This window comes from Antechinus flavipes, chromosome 3 (genome assembly GCF_016432865.1).
Source record: "Antechinus flavipes isolate AdamAnt ecotype Samford, QLD, Australia chromosome 3, AdamAnt_v2, whole genome shotgun sequence".
Taxonomy (NCBI): Eukaryota; Metazoa; Chordata; class Mammalia; order Dasyuromorphia; family Dasyuridae; genus Antechinus; species Antechinus flavipes.
The window spans coordinates 343,300,763-343,326,966 of record NC_067400.1 but is presented as its reverse complement, the minus strand read 5'-3'; the positions used below and the strand labels follow the sequence as shown (position 1 = coordinate 343,326,966).

General features: G+C 32.6%; 1 protein-coding gene and 1 long non-coding RNA gene across 2 annotated transcripts in view; both read left to right on the top strand.

Moving 5' to 3' along the window:
- Nucleotides 1–18,757, top strand: part of CNTNAP5 (contactin associated protein family member 5) — a 913,682-nt gene extending 894,925 nt beyond the window's left edge. The window contains exons 22-24 of the mRNA XM_051985717.1: nucleotides 1,338–1,556; nucleotides 10,976–11,047; nucleotides 16,660–18,757. Of these exons, the coding sequence (XP_051841677.1) occupies nucleotides 1,338–1,556; nucleotides 10,976–11,047; nucleotides 16,660–16,856 (488 nt within the window). The 3' untranslated portion in view covers nucleotides 16,857–18,757. The remainder of the gene's footprint in view (nucleotides 1–1,337; nucleotides 1,557–10,975; nucleotides 11,048–16,659) is intronic.
- A 6,883-nt stretch (nucleotides 18,758–25,640) lies between these two features.
- The window catches only part of LOC127554305 (uncharacterized), an 80,016-nt gene continuing 79,452 nt past the window's right edge, over nucleotides 25,641–26,204 (top strand). Inside the window, exon 1 of the long non-coding RNA XR_007951944.1 lies at nucleotides 25,641–25,737. This is a non-coding gene — a long non-coding RNA (uncharacterized LOC127554305). The remainder of the gene's footprint in view (nucleotides 25,738–26,204) is intronic.

Here is a 26,204-nt window from a genome sequence, read left to right as displayed (position 1 = left end):
TGAGATAATTTGTAAGGCAGAAAAAAAAGGAATGAAAGGAGAAGGAAATAATCATTTTTATAATGCCTACTGTGTGTCAGGCACTATGCTAAATGATTAAAAAAAAACAACAATTTATCTCCTTTGATCTTCACAACAATTCTTGGAGGTAAATACTATTTTTAACTACATTTTATAATTGAGCATACCAAGGATATATGACTTATCCAAGATCACTTAGCTATTAACTATCTGAGAACATATTTGAAGTCAGATCTTCCTAAACTCCACATATGGAGCTTTATCTGATTCTCTACCAGTTGCTCAATACAGGATATTCTTCAGGGAAAAAATTCCCTTTACTACAGCTGACTTGTACTTTCTAAGCAATTTATAATTATAGGAGATGACTGGAATATTGAGAGATAATATGACTTGCTTACAGAACAATAATCAAAATGTTTCAGGGACAGGATTTGAAACCAAGATCTTCCTAACCTTGTGTTCCTGGCCTATCCATCCTATGAAAATAATACTAATTAATAAAAGTGATAATTATTATTGTTAATGCTATTATAACAATTTTCACTCTATACTATATAGTTTTCATTTTATTTTATGCATTAGTTTTAAACAATCTAGTTAGTTGGTTGTTCTTAATTAAAATGAGTGAGTTTCTGAAGGAAACAATAAAATAATGAGCCTGAAGAAAATCCTCACTGGATTGAACCTTGTTCTATTGTGACCAAACATCTTAAGATATTCTACGATTTGGTCAACAAAAAATGAAGAGCCATCACTATCCAGTTCCCCAGATAGAGGGAAAGAGATTAAAAAAAATAAAAATAAAGGAATACAGTTTATAAAAAGGTTAATGTAGGGGAAGTCATTATAGAGTTTTGGGAAAGGGAGGAAGTTACTATATATTAGATTTACTACCCTGTCTGAAAGTCTACTTTATGTTTAATTTTTCAAATAGACAGTGACTTGTTGAAGTACTATGATGTGTGACAGAATTTTGCATACAACTTCCAAAGATCATAGCTAAGGAAAAAAAAAACTATAAAGTTGTCTAGAGTTGAGTATATTTTTACTAATGGTGAAATTTCAGACTGGAAAAATATTCCTTGAATGAAGGGACCAGTATTTAAATCATTTAACTCTTAAAGCACAGAAACACTGGACAATTTAGATAATAAGTATTGATGGGGAGAAATATGGAAGTACATTTTCATTAATAAAATGAAATGCCCAGATTTCTTCACTGGATAAGCTAAAGTGATTTTTAACTTAACATTTTGCACAAACACAGAAGAGGGGTAAACAAAAAAAATTTCTGATTGTGCTTCATGTTGCAGATAGCCAGGGACTAGATGCAGAAGTCTCCAAAGCAAACACTATTGGATTTGTTGGATGCCTGTCATCAGTCCAATATAACCACATAGCACCACTGAAGGCAGCCCTGCGTCATCCCACCATTGCACCTGTCATCGTGAAAGGTGTTTTGGCAGAAGCTAATTGCAGATCTGTAATGGAAGAAGATGTAAACACAGTGACAACAATATACTCTTCATCAGGTATGTCTCAGTAGAGAAAAAAAAAAACATATCTAAGATTCACAGTCTTTATTTTTTTTCTTGCATGGTATTTATAATTTTTTACATAACTTAGATCATAAAATCACTGATTTAAAGGGGAAAAAATAAGATTAGAAATCACCTAGCTTAATAACCTCGGGGATACAGAGTAACTTGACTGAAGTGACTTAAGATTCATCTACAGCAAAATATCAATTTAGGTCCTTTGATTCTAAATCTCGAGTTCTTTTTCCTCTAATTCACTATCTCAACACATCACTATATAATGACTGATGCTTTGATGATAACCTAAAACTAAGAAAAGATTAAATTGTATTCAAAATATTGTTTCAAGAGTAATCGTGGGAAGGTAGGTGGTACATAGTAGTTGTATCATCCTAAGTAATCAGTTAGCCTTACATTTCCCAGGCTCTAAGACTTTGAGAGAAGAGGCCAGGCTCAATCAATAGAGATTTCTCAGCAGGATCTCCTAATACTGATGTAACCATAAGCCTGGTTTTAAAAAATGTACCTGTTTCAAAAAGATGCAATTGAATATAATTCCAAGACCATTAAAAATACTTTTAAGTGATTAAGAAATAAACCTGTTGTCTGGACACTTCATTTCCTATTTTTCAAATGGCAACACACAATATTTTGTATCCTAAGTGTTTAGGTATCTTTTATTACAAACCATTTAAGGCATATGCACAAGTCCTTAATATGTTGATGGAATGAAATCCAAATATAAATATAAATATCAAATATTATATAGCACATTGTAATTATCAGATTCCAACTTTTCATAGAGTAAAAATAACAGAAATGGATAAATAGAATTATTTTCCTCCATCCATCTACCCTCAGGGATGTCACAACTAACCCTGGAGAATCTGGCCTATTTTGTAAACTTTCAGACTAATAGTCCTCATTTTAACTTATACTAGTTTTCTCAGTGATAACTAGAAAACTTTTAAAATTTATTTGGGGAAATATTTATTTTGTTCTAACTCTTCAACTTAAATTGAGATATCATATTTGTCAGATAGCAATTCAATTTTAAAGTCAAGATGTTTGAGGGTTGTTGTCATTTGTCCTTCATTCCCAAAGAGAACCATAATTATCATCAGGGAGGTGATGTCATGACATGCAACTGAATTGGAATTAAGGGAGGGAAGGCTGTGCAAAGTCATATACCTCAGTTTTCCCTCCAGAGCCGTCTGGGTCTAGCAGGCAGATATAAATCAGGACAACTAGAAATGGCCCTCTCACACATGCTAGCCTTATGAGAGTAGTCATTTAGTTTCTCAGTTTCACCAGATATTTCTCCAAGAATCTGGAGTTGTCTGAACATTACTGATATGCAATTGTATATAGGAGTATCCTCACCAAAATTCTCTTCAATAATTAAATTCCCTAACTAGAGAAGGAGGCATGAGTGGAAAACCAATTTACAATATGAAATTAATAGCACTTGATACAATAGAACATTTATATGATTAAAATCGAAAATTCATTGTTTATTAAATATTTACTATATGCCAAATACTGTACTACAAGTTTGAGATACAAAGACAAAGAATCCCTGAATTATGAGTCTGGCTCTTTCATTAAACTACTTTGTGACCCTGGACAAATCATTTCATCTTTCTGGGCTTCAGTTCCCTGATTTGTTAAATCATAATAATCACACATACCCTACTCATGTTACAGAGATATTGTGAGATCACCCTAATCTCTTTCCTCTTTCTTGTTCTCCTTACATTCAATCAGATGCCAAATCTTGTCAATTTTCATCTGTATCTGATATTTACAACTTATATACCTATTATATTCACATAGTAGCATCCTTTTTATCCAATAAAGCACCCCATTTCTTCACAAATGGAATAGTTCAAACTAATAAATACTTCCTCACATAAATTTTAAAAGTTTCATTCTTTTTTCTCTGAGTAAACTTCTATAACTAATATTGTGGAATTGTTAAGTTTGACTTGCAGGCTCATCAGGGTTAGCTATAACATGCCAAAACACAGAAGAGATAGACTGATGAAAATATTTCTATATATCTATAGGGATATTATTTTAATAACTATAGTTTCTAATGACTAGCTTTGACCACTATAATAGTTCTCATTTAGTGTTCTTGCATTTGATATCACCATTTTTTCATTTATCTTTACAATCCAAAGCTCTATTTTCCTCACTTGTGCAAAAGTCTTAATTTCGCAACCCCTAACCCCATTGCTAATAAAGCCATACTGCTTAATCTAGTATTTAGAAGCCTACATAGAGTACCTCTTATTTACCTTTTTGAATTCATTTTATATTTATTTATTTTAATATCTCTACATTCCTATGTTCTTACCATTCCCCAAGCTCAATGATAAATCTCCATTCTATATGTATTTCTACAAGCCATGCCAAGAACACTGTGTCTAGGTAGGTTAAACCCTTACGTCTTCCTAACCACAAGGACAATTGTGCATATTGTCTTTAGTCACTATCATTCCTAGTTAAAATTTAAATATGATATGCATTCCTATGATACAAGCTGGAAAAAATGTCTTACTGTAGAGGGACTGCAGAAAATAATTGCCTCTTAATAATATATACTCATGATGTCATGCCAAACGTATTATGTTAATGTGTAACACATAGAAATAAGCGTATTTTTATTCTTTATTTTAATATGACTATTGTCAATCAAGCAGTATCAATTTATTAAATGCTTTTTATGTGTCAGTGACCACAGTAGGTACTAACAGTATAGGTGCACAAACACTTCTCACAAGAGGTCTAAAGTCTGTTTTGGGAGATAGTGAAGACATATATACAGATAACATGATTATAAAGTAAATAAATGCTAGGCAAAATCAATGGAATTTCTAGAAAGTGACTTGTAATTGGGAAAATAAGGAAAGGTTTTATATAGAAAACAATTGTAAAATGAAATGATGGATTCTTTGAATTAGTGAGGGTCAATAAGGAATTTAACATAATACTACAGTTCTGAATCTGAGATATGGGAAAAGTGGGAGTGACTTCAACACATTTAAGGGAGATTTGAAGAGAGAAGATTCTGGTGATAATGATATAGAATTAAGGTTTGGATATTAAATTTGAGATGTCTCCAGGTTACTGAAAAGCCTCTAGGTGTTTCAGTGGATAGATCACTTGGCCTCAAGTCAGGAAGATGAGTTCAAATGTGTTCTGAAACTATTAGTTTTTACCAGTAGGCTGCAGGCAAATCATTTAACTTCTATTCAGCTTCCTTATTTTTTAAATGGGGATAGTAATAATACTTGCATCTCAGGGATGTTGTGAGGATTAAATGAGATAATGGTTGAAAAGTTTCAGGTGGAATACCTGGAATGTAGTAAAGGCAACATAAATGTAAGCTATTATTGTCTAGTTAGGAATGCAGCCATTGGTAATGTGAAGCTGAAGCTCAGGGGAGAAAGTAGGATTGGAAACACATTGACACATTTGAGTCTATATCTCTATACATAAACATTCCTTCATTCACTATCTCCACTTATTATTCTCTTCTCTCTTACCCCTTCTCAATAGACATTCAACTCTTATCAGTGAACTGAAATTTCTCATACTATCCATATTCATTTCTATGTCATAATCCATATGGAATCCCATAACTTAAATTATATGCCTAAATTCTGTCCTAGACCTCTATTTTTCTATATTCTCTTCAAAACCCAATCAGTTCCCATTAGTGTAAAAGTAATTTCTGTCACATGATACTTATGTGGATGTATATAACATTAATATATGCAGATAACTCCCCCACATATAAATTTAGACTTTAAATGAACATACAATTTTTAATGAAGATATCAAAATTGTATTTATCAAAATTAGTTATTGTGTGGAGGATAAAATGGAAGATGATACCAAACATTTTGAGCTTAAGAAATTTGGAAAAGAGGGAGTTCCTGTTGAAAAGCCTTAAATTTCTTGATAGAGTAAAAGGAAAGATCCTTAATTGAGAGTAGTAGAAGAAGCTTGAGAGAATAAATGAAATAGCTTTTGTAGAGAGTGAAATTAAGAATTAATTAAGGAAGAATAAAAGGACTTCCTTGCTGACATGAAAGTCTGGTTGAGATTTGATAACATGAATTTGTAATGGATTCTCTCCTTAGCATATAAATGATTTCCATCTTTATGAAACACATTTACTAAAAGCTTATTATTTTCTAATCACTGTGTTAAGAAAGAAGAATACATATGCTGAGAGTTTCTAACCATTAGGAATTTACCTTATAATGGTAGAGAGAGATTAATCCTAAGAAGGAGGCTTTACATTATACTGTGTGTTTGTATGTGCCTACACATACTATGTGTTATTATCACCATTTCAACTATGAGAAAACTGAGGATGATTAATATTAATATCATTTTGTTACTGATAAAATGTATTTATTCCATTTGTATAATATAAAGAGAACTTGGTTAAAGTGTCAATAACCTTAATAATGAACTTATGGTAGAATACAGAGAAGAGTTGTAGAAGATACAGAGGAATAGATGGGATATCATCTGTATAGGTATATCTTTGAAGGCTATAACTACATAAAATCACAAATAAATCTATTGGTTTATTGGAGGTCATAGTGTCATTGGTGTATTAGTGCAGAGCACAGTACCTGTCACATAATAAATATTGTTGATCAATTGAGGTATAAAAATGTAATCTTTAAGTGACATATGTAATCTACATTGTAATGAGGATAGTACTTTTAATTTCATTAATATAGGCATATCATACGCTAAAAAATATCTTGCTTCCTCTGGAACTTAAAATTTAAGCAAGTTGTCTAGAATACTGATAGTTTAGCCATTTGCCAATGCTCTTGTTACATAGTTGAAGTAATACAATGACTTACTTGCAAATGAGAGAGAATATCTACATATTTCAAGCTAGAGTCAATATAATATATATAATATATATATATAATATATATACCCACATTTATGTATATATACACATATTTATGTATATATACATATATATATAGGCAAACATACATGTATATAATATATAATCACTTAAAATTATCACTTACTGTTTAGGTAAAATTTCTGGGTCTTACCCAGTGAATTTATATGCAAAGTATGAAGTCTATAATAATTTATATTCATCCAGTTGGATTGAGAACTACTGAGAGTTGCCTTCTTAAAGAGCTTAAAAGAAGGAAGATTTAGAAGTTAGTTTGTCTTTGGTTCCTAGTTGTGATGAGAATGGAGGGATTTCATAAATGCAATTGTTTACTCCAAATAGACATAAGATGTGGTCATTGACTTCAGTGTCATAACTTTTTGTTAAGCTTCAGTAACCATGTAATAGCAGTTCTGCCTTGACTCTGTAAGTATCAAAGAAGCCATTGGCCTTGAATTTATTATTTAGATTAATGTCACCCCAACTACATTCTATTACTACTTTGACATGAATTAAGGATGAAATCTAACAGCTACCTTCAGTGGTTGGCAGGGAACTGAGTGTCATAGGAGTCTCGGAGAAAGAATGTACACTCAAGAGTCAGCTGGGCAGATTTCTCACTTCATTTTCACCACTAACAAATTATTTGGTTACATGCATATCTGTAGACCTTGGGCAAATCATCAGTATATATAATACTTCAATTTCCTGCCAGATTAAATGGTAATAATTCTTCCTTTTTTATCTCAGTTTGTACAAAGATAAAATTAATAATAGGGAAAAGAAAGGAACCACAATATGAACAAATGGTATTAAAATTAACTATTTACCCCTAAGCCTTTTCTTCTTGAAGCAATGAAAATATAGTTTTCTTTGAATCCCCTGCATTCCTAAGGACTGGGAAAAATGTTCAAATTATGTACACTGTACCTGGCCTATATTGATGAGATTAGATAATTAGATCTTGTCTTCTGATGAAGAGTTTTCCAACTATTTTTTGAATGAAAATGTTTAGTTTTCAATAAATTTGTAACCTCTTTGGCATAGAAATTTTGCCTAAGGACTGCACTTGTCCTCCTTTCTCTGCCTGGTTTCTGCTAGTTGTTGCATGACAGGTACTGGAAACTTTTTGAGATCAGCAATCAGGGACTGTCCACTATGTTCCTCTTGGCTAAGGAAAAGTTAATCAGTACCCATTATTAGTCGGCAGGAAGTTATGTCTTTCCTTAAAGCAGGAATTTCTTTAACACTAAAATAATATGACAATAATATTATTATAATAATATGCCCTTCTCCATATTTCACCTAATTTCTCTTAAAATGAGCAGCTTGTAATAGGGCATAATTAATATATTGCTAGAGTGGTCTACCTACTACTTCTGAGCAGAGAATGATGGAGAACTGAGAGAATTATTAAAAGAAATGAAATTACTTGAGCTCCTTTTTTTGTAGGTAAAAGTTAAGCAGAACCAACTTGGGCATACACATCTGGACAAGTCAGGTTTTGTTGGTTAGAATTACAGAATTTTAGAGTTAGAGAAATCCATTAAAGTAAATTGAATCTAATTCTCTTTATTTTGCTGAGATCCATTAAGGGTATAGTGTGTGTCATTGGATAACAAAGTCATACAATGAATTTATCATAGAGCTGAAAACAAATTAAAAAATGTGAAGTGCTCATTCTACTATGATACAGCTTTCAATTGTTATTTTTCTTCCCAGCTAAAACAATTGATTGATAGACTGATCACTTCATTTATACATTTGTTCATTTATTTTATATAAATTAATTTGTTCATGTATCCCTTTATCCATTTATTCATTTATTTATGTATTATTTGGGAGATGGAGGTGACAGTGGTGGTAAGAATAATGCAGTGATATAGAAGAAGAAACAAAAAAGATGTCAGGAGACAAAGTTGATTCCTTTTCTCTTTTTCATCCAGTAAGTCACGTGTGCCCTTAGGTGTATTACTTAATCTCTCTGACCTCCATAAGACTCATTTTTAAAGGAGGACAGTTATGTTTTATCTTCCTAAAAAGAGGTAGTAAAAGCTGATTAATTCCAGATGATTTTTTGAGTTCTTGTCTATTTCTAAGAGCTCATATTCTTTAATTTTATATGTATTCCATTTTATTCCTTCTCAATGAACAGGGAGGAGAGAGTAATAAAGATCAAAAGGTATCTTGACCAATTTTTAAAAATGAGTTTGTAAAGCTGAATTGGAATCATGAGACAGGAAAAATGACTAAACATCTAAATCTTCAAGAAAGTCTCTGTGAAGGAAGTGGATATCATTTGGAAAAGTAAGATGTGGTCTAACTCTTATGATTTAAATATAGGGAAAATAAATATTGGGGTTATATGAGAAAATAGATATATTATCATATATTTTGTTGAACTTCAAGTGACTAATAACTGGATTTTCATTTGAAATTAAAAAGAAAAATTACCAAATTATCCATACCTTTCAACCAAACCACATAATGTGATGAAGTCAAAAAAATAAATAAAGTCCTGATATGTACAATAATCTACATCATAACCTTTTTTAAAGCACATGCCAACTGACTTGTTGTTGACTCAAAATAGTTGTATAAATGTAATGGGATATGATTGTCCAATAATGGGAATTTCACTACAAAAAAAAAAAAGAATATGAGCTAAAACAAATTTAAAAAAACTAACAAGAGAACAATGTACTCAATAATGATAATGATGAAATTGAATACAGTTAAACATATTTTAATGGGAAACAAACAAAACAAATTGTGAAGGCTCTGGAGAAGGAACAACTAACCATATTTTCTCTCTCGTAGCAGAGAGGTGAGGAACTTTAGCACAGAATAGACTATATAATATTATTGTATCAGATACTTTTTCTAGTCATTTTTCATTCTATAGAAAGGAAGTTTCAATGGGGGTGGATGGGAATGAGGTAGTAAATATCTATATTATAAAGACAAAAATTACCATAAAATATATTTTAAAGAACATCATATTAAGGTAGCTTTAGTTTATTTTTTGACAGAAATTTGAAATGAACTTCAAGATTTTTATAATTTACCTAAATTTCAGCAAAACATTTAACAAAAGCTCTCTTCTACTTCCTGTCAAAAAAATTAAAATATAGACTTAACAAGAGAATGATCAGGTAGATAGAAAATTGATTGAATGGCTAGATCCATTCAAAAAGAGTAGTCTTTTGTAGCACCTCAGTTATTTATGTTTGGTACTGTTCTGCCTGACACATTTTATTAATGACACCGATAAAAGTATAAACTAGCTAGATAAGTAAATTTGCATATCACATAAAACTAAGAAAGATGGTTAACATATGGATGTTATGTTATGATCCTGACATGATCAGGATCCCAAAATACTTTGATGGGGTAAAACTTTGGGCTAAATATTATCTTTTAAAATTTTATGTGAGATAAATTTACCTTATATATCAAATATTTTAAAATTTATTTTCATAGCTATAAGATAGGAAAGATATAACTAGACAGCACTTCAGTTGAGAAATGACATTTTAAAAAATTAATGTGAATTTGGGGGCAACATTAAGAAAATATGTCTAGGAACTAGGTAAGTAATTATCTGGCTCTATACTAGTTAGTCTTGGTCTAGTATACTGTTTTTAAACCTATGTACTATATTTTAGGAATCCTTTAATAAGCTGAAATTTGGAACTCTTTTTCAGTGGAAAAGTAACTAGAACAATGTAAAGTCTCATCTCCATGGCATATGGAAAATGATTGAGAAATTGGAGAAGAGAAAATTTAAGGCATTATATATATACTTATAGAGAAGCAAATGCAAAGAGAAAGAATTAATGTAAATAATGTTTGGGTCTTAAGAAAAGAGTTCCTAAAACAGAACTATTGGAAAGTAGAATGGGATAACCTAGCAATTTAATAGGTTTCCTTTTTCTAGTGTTATCTATACAAAAGTGGGAATGAACATTTGTCGGATAAATTGTAGAGAAGATTGACTTTCAAATATTTTGTCTTTATTGACTCTGATATTCTATCCAACTCTGAAATTTTGCCATTCTATAACACTAGTTCACATAACACAAGTTCTGCTTTTGGTATTTTAGTCCTTATGAGATGAAAAATTGCAACAATTTAGGGGTTTTAGAATTAGCCTTCATTGTCTCAATTTTCTGTTTAGGTTTGTCAGGCATTGAGCAATTATTTAAATCCCCATTTTCACCTTTTTCCTGATAAAATTTGAGTAATAGTAGCATGAAGAAAAACTATACAAATTGATGTGATGTGTATATAAACAGAAAGTAGTTTCAAGATTACTTGTTTGTCCTTTTGCTAAGCCAAACTCACAGCAGAGAATAACAGGATCAAAAGTCCATGTAAATCATTTAAAAGAGTTTGGAGATGCTGCAAGTATTCAAAATGAGGAATATGAATTTTTATATATATATTTGATGTATTCCAGATCCTTTTGGGAAGACAGATGAACGGGAACCCCTCACGAATGCAGTTAGGAGTGATTCAGCTGTCATTGGAGGTAATCCATTTCTCATCACTGAAAACAATGTACAACTAAATCAAGCAGATACTGAGAGGGATATAGATTCCTGAAAGTAAGGAGGAGATTTCACTTAATGTTCTCCTTTTGAATATACCTGTCTTTCCACATGCAGAAGAATACCCATGTGCACAGGAAGAATGATCAAAGAAAACCTTTTCCCATAGTATTAGCAAATTACCAATTTTCCCTATGCTTCATTCATCATTCAGATGGTCACAGAGACAATAGCTAGTATCATAAAATAGGCATAGGCATCATAAAATCTCTTTTCTTTTCATCTAGTTGTTAATTTTCCTAAGCAAAAAAAAAAAAAAAAATAAGTGAATGCATAAAGCTGCACACAAGAAAGGAACCATATTAGAACAGACAGATGGGTGAAACTCCATTTCTCTTGTTTTTTTTTTCAACCCAAGTGCTCTTGGTTAAATCTAACAGGCAGAACAAAGCCCACAAGATTTCAATTTCAAACTTAGCAGAACATATGGATGAAACTAAAAATGTACACATGCTATCCAAATATTTGTATTTATTTGTTTCCTTTTTTTTCTTTATTTTTTCCTTTTTATTTCATTCTTACTTCCTCTCCATTTCTCCTCTCTCTTTTTTCTATCCTTGCTTTTATAATTATGGCTGAATCTTAACTTCTCTTCTTCTCTTTCTTCTATTTTATTTCATCTATTACTTGGCAAGCCTTGATTTTTTTCATGTAAGACTTATAAAATAAAATGACTTCATTATTTTTTTTCATGTAAGATGACTATTGGAAATGAAGTTCTTTTACATTATCGAATAATAATCCTGAACATGGACCCCTGTCTTTGACTAGAATAGAATTACTGGTCGATGCCATGTGGATTTCTCCTGTTCTTAAAACTCTATTAGAGAGTGATCCGTATCTCTTTCAGGAAGAATTTTTCCCTTTAACTGTAGTATAAATGGTCTTGTTTGATTATTTTTCTTGCCTAAAGTTCATATCCCAGTGGTGGAGTGGGAAAGATAAATTTGTCTTTGAATTTGGAGTAAGATTCTTTGCTTGACTAAAGATAAATAGTAAAGTCACTAGTCAGCAACTTGTATTTGATGTAACTCACCCCTAATCACATGCATTTAAGTAATATGTTCTTAGAAATTCTGATGCTGATATCTGTATTTGCTTAAGTTAAAAAAAATGAATAAATAGAAATTAAACAGGCATCATGCAGTTTAAGCATGTAAAATCTAGGTGGGATTAGGATATTACAACCTACTTTTACAAGAGAAAAATTTCCCAATTCTACCTCTCCCTTCCCCCTTCTTTTAGTGCAGTACTCTTTCTCATTCAAACATAATTGACTTCTACCCATGCTTTTTGTAAGCTCCTTTTAACTGCCCTAATAATCAGAAAGTTCTTAGGAGTTACATGCTTTATTTTCCCATACAGAAATGTAAATAGTTTGAACTTAATATTTCTCTTTCAGATTTCTCTTTTTTGTTTGGTGAGAGTTTTATATTTGAAAGTCAGATTTTCCATTTAGCTTTAGTCTTTTCATAAGGAATGCTTGAAAGTACATTTAATTAAATATCCATTTCCCATTGAAGTATTACACTTAGTTTTGCCTGGTAGGTTATTCTTGATTGCTATTGCAACTGTATTGTCATCTAGAATATCATACTCCAAGTTCTCTGTTTCTTTAACATGGAAACTGGTAAATCTTGTGTGATCCTTTACTGTGTGTCCAAAATATTTAAATTGTTTCTTTCTATCTATTTGAAATATTTTCTTTTTGACCTGAGGGTTTGGAATATGATGGTAATACTCCTCAGTGTTTTCATTTTGGACTGTTTCAGGAGGTGGTCAGTGGATTCTTCCAATTTGTTTTTTACCCTCTGAATCTAAAATATCAGGGCTGTTTCACTTGATAATTTCTTGACATATGATCTCAAGGTGATTTTTAATTATGACTTTCAATTATGGCAATAATTCTTAAATTATTTCTCTAGGTATCTATTTTTAGGTCAATTAATGACTACATGTGTAGTCATGCAAAATATTTTTATAATAATATGTTTTGAAAGAAAACAGACTAAAAAAAAACAAACAAACCTCAATTAGAATAAAGAGAGAGTAAAAATAAAGTATGCTTCAATCTGCATTCAGAAACTATCAATTATTTCGCTGTGTATGTATAGCATTGTAATTATAAATCCTTTAGTTGTTCTGGGTCACTGTATTGTTGAGAATAATTATGTCATTCATAGCTGATAATCTTGCAATATTGTTGTTACTTTGTATATAATATATTGCACTTTACATCAGCTCATGAAAGTCTTTCCAGGTTTTTCTGAGATCATCCTTTTCATCATTTCTTAGAAAACAAAAGTATCTCATCATAAATACATGCCACAAATTATTCAGCCATTCCCCAGTTGATTGGCATTCCCTCTATCTCCAATTATTTGCTCCAAGAAAACACTTGCTATAAATATTTTTGTCCATATAGGTCCTTTCCTTTTTTTAACTTCTTTTGGCATACAGACTTAGTAGTGGTATTGCTGCATTAAAAGCAGTATATATGATTTTATACTTCTTGGAACATAGTTCCAAATTATTCTATAAAATGTTTGAATCAGTTTGCAACTCCATCAATTAGTTCATTAATGTCTCATGTACTATATAGCCTCTGCAACATTTATCATTTTCCTTTTCGGTTCTGTTAGCCAATCTATTAGGTGTAGAGGAGTACATCACAATTGTTTTATTTTTTTCATATGGTTATAGATAATAAATTTGACTAAATTTTCTATTTGAACAATGAGCCCTTTATTTAAAAAAAAAAACTTGTTTTTATTTTTCTTCACAATTATCCTTGCTAATTTATTTCCCTATTTATTGTAATTTCTTTCTCCTTTCACTATCCCTCCTCAAAAGTGTTTTGTTGACTGCTTCCTTCCCCAATCTTCTCCCTTCTAGTGTTAATCACTTCCCTTTCAATTATCCTGTAAAGTATGATAGATTTCTCTATCCAATTGAATGTGTATGCTCCCTTCGCTGTTAAAGCTTCTTTCTTGATTTTTTTATGTGAGATAATTTGCCACATTCTACTTCTTCCTTTTTCTTTTCTCCATTATTTTCCTCTCTCATTTCTTAACTTTTTATATTTTTTATAACTTTGGAGATTCAAAAGATAAATTATCCTTTGCTCTCCAAATTTATTTATGGTATCACCCTTTGCACCCAATTTCATGTACCCATTTTTATCTTACTTTGGTATGGGATGTGAGATGTAGGTTTATGCAAATTGTCTGCTGTATTATTTTCTAGTTTTCTCAGCAATTTTTGTGAAATATTGAGTTCTTAACCCAGAAACTGAAGTTCACAGGTTTATCAAATACTAGATTACTAGAGTCATTGATTATTATGTCATGTATCTAACCTATTCCAAGGATCCACCATTCTATTTCTTAGCCAAATGGTTTTGATATCTTCTACTTTATAATATAGTTTTAGGTCTGATACTGCTAGCTCTGTATTTTTTTTTCATTGATTCCTTTGATATTCTTGACTTTTTTTCTTTTTCCAGATGAATTTTGTTATTATTTTTTTCTAATTCTATAAAATATTTTTGTCAGTTTGGTTAGTATGACACTGAACAAGTAGACCAATTTAGGTAAAATTGTCATTTTTATTATATTAGCTCGACCTACCCATGAGCAATTGATATTTTTCCAGTTGTTTAGATCTGACATTATTTGCATTGAACCTGTGCTCCACTCTCTCGTAGGTGGGACAGATTTCTCCTGCTGATCTTTTAAGTTGTCTTGTACCAGAAAATTGTTTTACTCCATCTTGTTATGGGCTGTGCTGCATTATGACTTGTTTAGAGCCATTATATAAGGATATTTGTAGGGATTGTGAAGAGAGCTAAAGCAAATCCTTACCTTTATTTTACCATCTGTGTTTCTTCTCTTTCCATCCCTTCTTTTCTCTATGTCCCTATCTCTGTCTCTATCTGTCTCTGACTCTCTCTCTCTCTCTCTCTCTCTCTCTCTCTCTCTCTCTCTCTCTCTCTCTGTTTCTCTCTCTCTCTCTCTCTCTCTCTCTCTCTCTCTCTGTGTGTGTGTGTGTGTGTGTGTGTGTATGTGTGTCTTTCTCCATCTATCACTCTCACAATTTTTCCTCTATGACTCTTCTCTTTCTTTAACTCTTTCAGGAATTCTTGTTGGATTTGAGCCCAATTACATTATTATCTAAGGCTTTTTTGTGCTTCCTTTGACATCATTATCTTCTGAATTGGTCTTGGTCTTCCCTACCACTATATTAGCTTTCTTATGGTCAAATTTATTATTTGTTGTCTGCTATTTTTACAAATTTTTTTAAACTTTTAACTTTATGTTAAAGATGGGCTCTGCTCACTTGAGATTGGAGGAGTCTTGTCCAAATCTTCAGGCTTTTTCATACTGCTCTTTTCAGACTTACTTTTGGGAATTTGCAAGTTTTTCGGTGCTTTCAAGGTAGTGTGATCTTAGGAGAGGTAGAGTCACTGCTCTCCTAATCTGCCTTCTGGTATTTTCTATGAAAGGAATTTCTGTTTCCTGAAATAACAATTGCTAGTGTCTCTCCTTGCTTAGTACCATGACCATGGACCTGCTTTCTTCTAACTGACCTCTAGCATGGCATTCAGCCTTGGAACTGTGACTCAGATCTAAGTACAGAGAATACATTTGCAAATAAGAGTTGGCTATATCCAGTCCCTGCAGTGGATCTCCTGTAATCTCTTTCTGACCAGCTATTTGGCCCTCTCATTATTTTGGGGCTGAAATTTCCCAGAGGTGTTGCTGCTACAAATGAATTTTAGACAAGCTTTCATCACTATGCCACAGACTTCTGTCAATGTTTCTTAGGCCAGAAAAAAAGTCTCACTATGACTTCTTATTGGTTCTGCTGATCCAAAATTTGATTTGAAGTGATATTTTGAAATTGTTTAAATGGTAATATTGGGAGCGTTCAACTGGGGTAGTTATCTCTAATCTGTCATCTTACTATCTAACAGTAACTGTCTAACTCATGTTAGAACATAAAAGACCTTATATGCTCTAGCCCTAATATAGTCCTTCTAGACATTCTCCCACAACATTTCTGAATATAAAAGCAAACTGATATTGATTCTCTAAATACTCTTGAATTTTCCATCTTCCTGTCTTAATTTTATTTCTTCTTCTCCCACCCATATCCATTAGCTAATATCCTGTGTATACTTTAGAGGCTACATCATATGTTCTCTTCCTTATCAAACTTATTTTGATTCCTTAGCTGGATTATGATTGGACGAGGAGGCAGGAAGAAGCTTAGATATGAACAAATCTTATATTCAGATAGAAGTATCTGAAGAAAGCCTCTAATGCAATATTTATTTTTAGACAAGTAAAAAATGGCCAAAGAGGTTAAATGATTTGCCCAAGTTTGCATAATACAAAGTAGCAAAACTTGTACTTTGAATTTAGATCCTTTGAATTCTTTACACTACTGTCCTGTGATCTTCTAAAATTTGTGTTTAATGGATAAGATATGATTTATTTTTTTAATGTTTTTCTTTTCTGATTCTTTTTAGGTGTAATAGCAGTGGTGATATTCATCATCTTCTGCATCATTGGTATCATGACTCGATTCCTTTACCAACATAAACACTCACATCGAACTAATCAGATGAAGGAAAAAGAATACCCAGAAAATTTGGACAATTCCTTTAGAAATGACATTGACTTGCAGAACACAGTGAGCGAGTGTAAACGGGAGTATTTCATCTGATGGACCCCACAGATTCCGTTTTTTTTTTTTCTCTTTCTGTTTTCTATTTGCTCCTTATTTATTTTCCTTTTTCTTTTGAGAAGACCCTGCTCTTCTCACCCTACTCCCAAGAAAGTCCCAACAACTATTAAACCACCTCCTCTGCACAAGACTGTCCTAGTGATAACGACCACTCAAGAGACCTGCTATACTACTTTAGACTGAAAAAGAGCCACATATGTGCATGGTTGCCTAGTGAGTTTTTTTGTTTCCACAGTTTCTGAAGTACTTTATTACATTTCACATCTACTCAATCTCACAGATCTTAATCTACACTATATGGTTAGTGATGCAGGAATTCATTTATAAATTTCCTCCTGACATGCTTCCATTTCTGGAATAGAGATGAGAACATCCTGGATTTTTGATTTGTTTAGAAGATACCCTTAAAGGTCCAAGAGAGATTTTTGTTGCTGCTGTTATTGTTAACGTACCATAGATACTTCCTTCCCTAACTCTCTCCCCTTTTTTACTGAAACTGTTAAGCTCTGAGAATTTGCAAATGTAGGATTACTGATAGTAGCAACAGGTACAAAGAAATTAATGTGCACCTCACTTAACACCCTCTTGAGGGGTCGATCATTTAGAAGAGCATACAATAGAATAAATCTAGCTGAAGCATGGGAAACGACTAGTAGCTTGAAATTAAAAAAAGAAAAGCTGCTAAAATTACATTTTCTGTAACTTCACAGATGCCTCTTTTGAATTTTATATGAAATGTTAGCTAGGCTACAGCCTACTAGTGTCAGGGGTCAAAGAAAAGATAGCATAAGAAAATCCAGGTAAAATTTCTAAAATATTCAGCATCATGAAGTAGTATATACCCTTATCACGTAACTTGAAGAACTGCATGAAATAAAATAAATACTAAAGATTGGAGTAAAGCAAGCACCAGATTTCATTAACCTTTTTGAAAAGAATCAATTGTATTAAAAAAATTTCTTCTTATTCTGACCATTTTCAAAATACTGTCTGTGACTAGATGAGTCTTGTTATGCTAACATCCCTGGTGAAGTGCAGACTGGAAATCTTACTAAGTTGGTGGTTTTCATATAAATATAGAACTATATACCCCTTAAAATATGTCGTACCTTCTTTGTCCCAAAGATCCAAAGATAGACCTCTATGTAAGCCAGGGGCTGGAGCCTCCAGATGATGTGATTATTTGAAAATTCTCTTTGGTAGTTCTTCACATTTGTTTTGTCTTATATTAATCACATTGGAAAAATATATTTAATCTTTTGCCCCATGACCAATATGGAGAAAAGAAAAAGAGAGAAAGGGGAAGCCTCATCACCAAATACCAGTGGAATAAGTCACAGATGTGGATGGCACTTGCTAATTCTGTTTATAAGACAAACTCAATTTTGAAAACAAGTACTGTTTTGTGGCTTCTAGGCAGTGACAGTTACTAGATACTCCATCTTGTTCTCAGTGTTTATATTACATTCGATTATTTAACGCTCCCTTTGGGTGACTCCCAATATTGAGCTCATTAACTCCATTTTTTTCAATTTTTTTTTTGCTTTTGGTACCCAAAATCATAGGAAAATTAATCTTTCTTACATTTAGTTTTGTCTTATTTGGGGCCTTCCACTAAAGACTAAGATTGTTCCTCATTTTCCAATGTCTATGAACTCCTCTATCACCTCATCATTTACATTATGTCTTTGTCCTAGTAAATATTTTAAGTGATTCTAAGAAGGATGCAATATCTATCCCCTTATAAACAATTAAATTTAATAAATAGAAAATAATTTTAAGTTTATATCTTTCTTGTCCATCTACCAAACCCCACAGATTGTCAGTTTTAAATTTCTCTATATAAAGAGAGAGACAAAAAGACAGAGAGAGAGAGAGAGAGAGAGAGAGAGAGAGAGAGAGGGAGAGAGAGAGAGAGAGAGAAAGGGAGAAGAAGAGAGAGAGAAAGGGAGGAGAGAGAGAGAGAAAGGGGGAGGGGAGAGAAAGTCCCATAAAGGCCAAAGCAAAATAATTTGATTTTCTCATTTCCTTCTGTAGGTATTTTGGAAACTATACAAATTTAACACTAACATGGCTGTATCACTAGCACATATATAGTTGTGCATGTACAAATATGTCAATATATCTGCAGAATCATATACACATCATATATGCCCTGGTTTAAAGAGAGGTTAATGCACATAGCACTACTATTATATCATTTATGCCAGGTGAGACTCAGAGCAAAATCAAGTTTGTTGCTAGTAGAGTATTTGAAAACTCATTGATGCAATCCTGGAGAATTGTCTATTTATCAGTGTATTTAATTGGATAGCAAATAAGTAAGCCATGCCCTTTAAAATCAAATGGGACTTAAGTGGTAAGAGCTGAGCACTGATTCACTTTGTTTTTTTGTTTTGTTTTGTTTTTCTCCTTAGAAGGATGTATCCCTGATGTTTCATGTAGATATAAAGATCAAGAATATTGCATTCCTTGGGTAATTAAATACATTCTTTAGAAACACATGTACAATGTACATGTACAATCCCATATAATCCTATATTTATCCAATTCTTCCTCTTGTTCAATAAATGGATTTTCTAACTGCAAATTGAGATTCTGTGCATCATCTCACCCTTCCATTTAGACCCCTAATACATAGTAATCACTTTTTTAAAAAATCAAATTCTGTCACTTTACAGCAAAACCAAAAAAAGGACAAATTAAAAAAAAAAACAACTGTGTAATTTTACATTTAAAAGGAGCTCTATCATTGATATTATTCCCATCAAATATTTCTCCTATTTTCTTAGTCCACACCAAGTTGTAGTATAATTGCTTGCCCTAGGAATATTTTTAATATTCAGTGTAACATGCATAGTTTACTCAGGTTATGCTTCTACTTTTTACTATGTGAGTTCCATCTAGATTAAAGAAAATGGACCTTTTGCAAAAGCCTATTTTACAAATATTTTAGATGTCTGCATTCTTTATCACTTGTATTTGGGGTATTTACTTTGAGGGAAAATGTTTCATGAATTATAGCTCTATCTGTGTTTTAGACACAAAAAGAAGGTAACCCCAAAACTCCTTCCCTTCTCCAGAAGCAGATCTACTACCCCATACCTCACATTCCCCATTAGCATTAGGGGTAAAAATAAGATAAAAGTAATTAAACTTATCTGAAGTTCATTACTATTTTATGACATTGATAATGAAAATTTAGAGTATTACTTTTTTTATTAATACATTAGTAATTAATTTGTTATTTTTTTATGCCAGCTAACCCATTTCTCATCATCTTATATTTATCTATTGTAGGCAATGGATGCTTTATCTATTAATACAGGTTCTTGGGGAGAGCCATTGATAAATTTTATTGCAGACCAAATCTAGATGCTCAATGAATTCTTAGCATGCTTTTAGAGTCTGAATTACTTTGAGTTTTCCTCTGCTTTATTTTGCCTTTGTTTTACATGATGATCCACAATGCTCCTACTTATAAGTCTGAACTTATATAACTGAACATAAAATTGAAGTCTTGAGAACTGTTTCGGGTACTGTATTCTCTTCTCTGACCTCCTTTCTTCCCACTTGCAAAAATTTCCATCAATGCATAATACTTTTCAGAACTTATAAGCTCTTTGTTCTCTTTTTAGTGTGGAGTTCTCTTTTCTGCTCATGCAGTACAATTTCTATTTTTGTTATTCTCCTGGCCTTTTGCTAATGTTCCTACAATGATAATGAAGGCCAGAGACATAGATGGAAATGAGTTTCATTAATTTCCTAACGTATCATTCTTACATCATGCCTTCCACTCCTCAATAGAAGACTAATTTGAAAGAACCACTGAGCACCACAATATTATTTAGTAACAGAGGACTAGTATAATAAGTGCTCTCAGAAGTAATTGTTTTTACCAAGTGAACTTTCACAAAGCAAGGTAACACCCAGAGACTCTTATCATCCAGTGGTCAACTAGTGTCCTACCTTGCTTGGTAGCTGGATATTGTTCAATGAAAGAACATGTAAGAAAGGGCTATCACACAGGATGAAAGACATGAGGGTACATGGATTTATGCTTTGTCTTTCCTCAAAAAAAGCTTCACAATTTGATTTCTGTCAGTCCTGCTTTTCTTTGCATGCCTTCTTATTAAGATAAATGCAAATAATAGCCCTGGCTAACTAAGAGACATTTTGGACAATGTATTTTTCTGTCAATTCTTTTCATTGCCTAAAAGTATAGGATTTTATTCCTCTGTATTGCTTGTCATTCACAGGTAACTTTTAGATCTTCTCCCTGCCTGCCCCCCACAATGAAACCTTTAAAAAGGTGATTAAATTATGACTAATAGAAGGGATTGTGAATAAACCCAATATTAGATTTGAATATCTGAAAAGCAACTGAGTTCTGGTTCAGGTTTTTCATATAGTTTGGCAATATTTTCCTTCGAAATGACACATAATGTAATTGAATCATTTCCAAATGCTATTTTTAGTCCTTATTCCTTTATTAAAAAAAAAAAAAACACTTTCACAATTATCAGAAATAAACTGATTTTTCCTCTTTTTCATTTTCATTTTTTTTGGCCCTATGTTTTGATTTCAATAATTCAAAATGTTGAATATACTGAAAAGAAAAAAAAGTTACAAGGTTTTTTGTTTTCTTTTGTTTTGTTAGTTGTTGTTGTTTTTTTCTTTTAGGCTAGCTATTTGAGTTTTCTCCAAGAAATACTGTACTTTTTTTTTTCTTATGTAGCCCAGAAAATTTAGTACTACTTTAAACATTAATTTATTTTTCAAATATATAGGACCAGCCTTAGATATGTAAAAAGATTTGAACCAACTTCTGATGACTTGAACTATGACCAATTTGCTAGGACTTTGGGTAATTCTGAATGAAAATAAAGTTTGGAAATCCAACTTTTTTATTTTTATCATTTTTTCTTTCTTTCCTTCCTTTCCTTCCTTTTTCTTTCTTTCCTCCTTTCTTTCTCTTTCTTATTTTTTTCTTCCTTCCTCTCCCTTCCCCCCATTAAGGTACTCTGAGGAGGAATAAAAGCACACTTTTCAGTGAAAATATTGTACTTTGTAATCTAGTTGTTTGTCTTTTGTAATGTTTAGAGTCTACAAATGGCTGAGCAAACCTAAATAAGGATTAAGGCAACTATTTAGACATATCAGGCATATTTCTTGAGTACTTGGACTAGTGTTGGAAGGATCAGATATGGATAGAGCTATCCTTCTATCATGCTAGTGGTAGCTATCCCCATTATAAAATGCCCCACTATTGGGAAGTATCTGTAGGCCTTTACAATACCATATTATATCTTTGTACAGGGCTTTGCATGGGGAATTATTTATTCACCTCTGCATGACATTCTTAGAATCTAATCCCAACCATCTTCCTGCTATATGTCAGCTAAATACATTATTTAGTCAAGTTAGCTGCTGTTACTTAAGATCCTTGTCATGTAAAGTATCTAAATTGAAATACATCTTGACCAAAGTTAACTGTAAATGAAATTTTATTGCTTTGTGTTTGCAAAACCTTCACAGTTTATCCCCTGGGTTTATTGACCTGAATCAGAATAATCTTGCCATATCCAATGTTTTTTTTTTTTTTTTTTTTTCAGGACCAGTTCAGTGTGATAGTTCCTCCCCTTTATGATGCTTTTATCTCAAGTAGCATAAAAGTATGATATATTAGTTTTCCTCTTTAAGGATGGTCTTCCTTACTATAATTAACTATGGGATAGGGATAAAAGGATGTTCTCTGCATTGGTTTTTCTAATTGTGGTGGATGGATTTGCATTCTTCTATTCATATTCTATCACCCAGTCCTTTTAGGGATCCAAGGCTCTCATTGGTTCAATAGCCAGAGAGGGTGTGTATACAGAATAAAATAAAGTAAATTGGTCTATATAAGAATTGAACTTATGATATTGTCCTTCTCATTGTAGTGCTCTAATAAGAGCACACTCTAACAATATAATCAGAGAGGGAAAGGTGGAAAGAAAAAGAAAGACATGCAGTTTGCAACATAAGCATCACATTGTATTTGCTGGCACCTTACATGAATGTGGTCCTTTTCAGTATGTCTTTAAGGGATAATAAGGCTAAGTGAGCTTGCTTTGCCAGCCGTGCTGACAATAAAAACTCCTTTGAAAGTTTTAAATGAAATATTAAAACAATCTCTTCCCTCTGAATGACAGCAGAGTCTCAACTTTTATAACCTCATTCTGCCTCAAATCTGCCTTCAGGGAAACAGTAAACCTCACTCACAGTGACTTAACAAGGGTGCAGGGATGGCTTCCTTATTTGCTGAGGTATCAAAATGAGGAACATTTTCATTGTGAATTTTGGGGGCCTGCTTTTTTTGCCTGTTATACTGGCCTGAATTCTCTTGTTCTTAATCCCTCGATTAGTAGCCATTTTATTAGCAGGTACAGTTGTTGAAAGCCTCCAAAGAAGCATTGCCTTATCAGACGAGGTGTGAACAATAATTCCTCACTATATAAATGACATGTTCAGTCAGGGAGTTAATCCCCACCATCATGTAGAATCTCCTGACTTTTAGAAACCAGAGAAGAAAAGTCACTTTCAATTAGTGAGGAAGAAAATAAAAGAAAGTGAAGATAAAGTCTCAGTTACAGTAAAAATAAATATAGATTAATTAATGAATAAATAAATAAGCTTCACCTCTCCTTGTACCTTTGCCCAAGTCCTTTGTGAAGGTCTAGATTTTATTTCCAACTGTCTGAATTTTTTTTAACAGTCCTAAGGGATGTTGCCTCAATCCAAGTCAGTTTTGTAGACCATGTAACATGTCTTAATATACTGTATGGGGGGAAAAGGTTAGCCTTAGCTTCTTTTGTTTTCTATGGTTATTGTTGTACAGGAGAAAGACTTAAACTGTAAATAATGTATATTTAATAAAGAGAGACTTTTGTATGATTTTGTGTGGAAGACAACTGTGTCCTGCTGTGTTTTCTTAAGTTAATGAATAGCCAAGATATTAATCCCACAATTCTCATTTTCATTCTTTTAGATCATTAACTCTCAGATAACATGACCTATGGGACTGCTGATAAAACATGAGTTTACCTTGAGTGTTTTGGTTTTGAACATGGATAAAAATGCTGTCACAATATCTCTCGTCACTTGGTTGATTAATCTTGGTCTAGATTACCAGTTTCCCAATGTGTCAGTTTGAAAAAAAAAGTCTGTCTTTGTTCTCTTATGTTGTTCTATTTACAAAAACTCCTCTCATAATCTTATTGCCTTTTTTCAATGACGTCCTAAGTTCACAGTCATATTAGTCAGCTTTCAGAGTCTATCTGTCCTGGTCTTCTTTAACACATGACCTTGTTTTCAACATGAAGGCATGGATTTACAGAGAAAATAAATTCAAATGATTTAAATATTGTTCAATTTAATTCCTTTGTCTTGGATCCTTACTGGGTACCTATCAGAATCTCAAACATTGTAGAGAATACAACCAGAATGATATTATAGGAGTAATACTGATTTTGTGGTTAAACAGCTTGGGTCCAAATTCCAACTCTGTCACTGATTGTGTTATTTTGGGTTTATTCTCTCTGAATCTCAGTTTTATTTTTAAATGAGATGATCTATAATAGGGGGCTTTTGAGATTTCTTTCTAGTATAAATCCATGATTACTTGATCCTCTGATGTTGGAGAATTAACACAAGATTTAGAATATCATTACATTGATAATAGTTCTAGTTTGATTACTTGATCTCCTCATTTATAAAATGGAGTTGAATTATAAACTCTTTAGTATCCCTTTCAACACAGTTCATTCCATTGTCCTAAATAAAGATCACTGCCTTGTGAAATGCTTAAACCCTTTGGAGAAATATAAAAAATATAAGAGAATCCATGACAGAGTATAATTAAGAGCTAAGGTGAATATAACCTATTTTACACTCAAGTTAGTATTTTTCTTTTAACATCAGAACTTGGTATCATTAGGCAAGGGGATATAAAAACAAAACAAAATAAAACAGAACAAAACTATTACCTTTAATCTGCGCAGATATGTGGCATAAAAATAGAAACCAGTGACAATGCAAGATTTTCTATGAGAATGGACTGTGTGTGTGTGTGTGTGTGTGTGTGTTAGCCCAGAGAAAAAGAATGCCAACTGACATGCTTGCATTTGATCCAATAAGGGATTATTAGGTTTCCATAAATCTGGCTCAGACTGGATTGAAAAAAATGTTGAATAAATGAATCAAAGTCATGGATAAGTATAGTTCTGACACCATTCTACTGTGGCTACTAATTGCCAAGCTGGAGGTCTATGGATATAAAATCCATCTGTAGCAGACAGAAAGGGAGGGGCTGTTTAAAAGGGAATGGGAAAGGTAATGATAACTCTGACGGGAAGAAACAGTGGCTCAGACTTAGCCATCACATTTGGAGTAACTGGAAAGTTGTTTTGAAAAGGACTGAGAGAATTAAGCCTTATCTTTGAAAATAGCTTTTCCTGGGGTATGACAAAATTGCCATCTAGTTACATGATCACTAGGATACTTGTCATGAAAAGATGCAACCAAACAGCTCTCCCTTAGCCTGCCTCTCTAATTTCCAATTCCCTACCCTTGGGGACATAAAGTGACTTTCTCTTGTTGACTAGGGTAACTGGAATTTTGCAAAAGGAATGACAGTATGTTAGCATCCCACAGGTAATAGACATAGAGAAAACCTCATAATTCTAGAATTCAGAATATTCTGTTTCAGAGTCCTATGAGACCTTCTGCACCTTGGTTTCTGGTGCCATTACAACTCTGCTTTCTACTTCATAAACCAGAGAGAAACATGGCCTTTTTTTAAAATTGGAGGGAAAAGAAGGTAAGAATAACAATACTTTCAGGGCTTTTCTTACCCAATGAAGGAGAGGGAGATGGAGAGGAAGAAGAACAGGGAGAGGAAGTAGGAGACAGAGAGGGAAAAAGAGGGAGAAGGGAAAGGGGGAAGAAAAGGGAGAGGAAATGGAGAAAGAGAGGAAGAGGAGCAAGGAGAGAAATGAGAGGAGAGGAAGAGAGAGATGGAGAGAGAATGAGAACAGGAGTGGAGACAAAAGGAAGGGAAGGGAAGAGAAGGGAAAGAGATAATTTAAAGTGAACTATACTTGACCTGAAGTTAGAGAATATCTGAGTTCAGATCCCATCTCAGATATTTACTAGCTGAGGGGCTCTGGGGAAGTACTATGAATTTTGTGTGGCTCACTTTTCTCATCTAATAAGGGGATGAGCATTCCACGAGTTGTGACAAAGATTAAGGGAGAGGTTGTCTTTAAGGTACTATATACATATGAT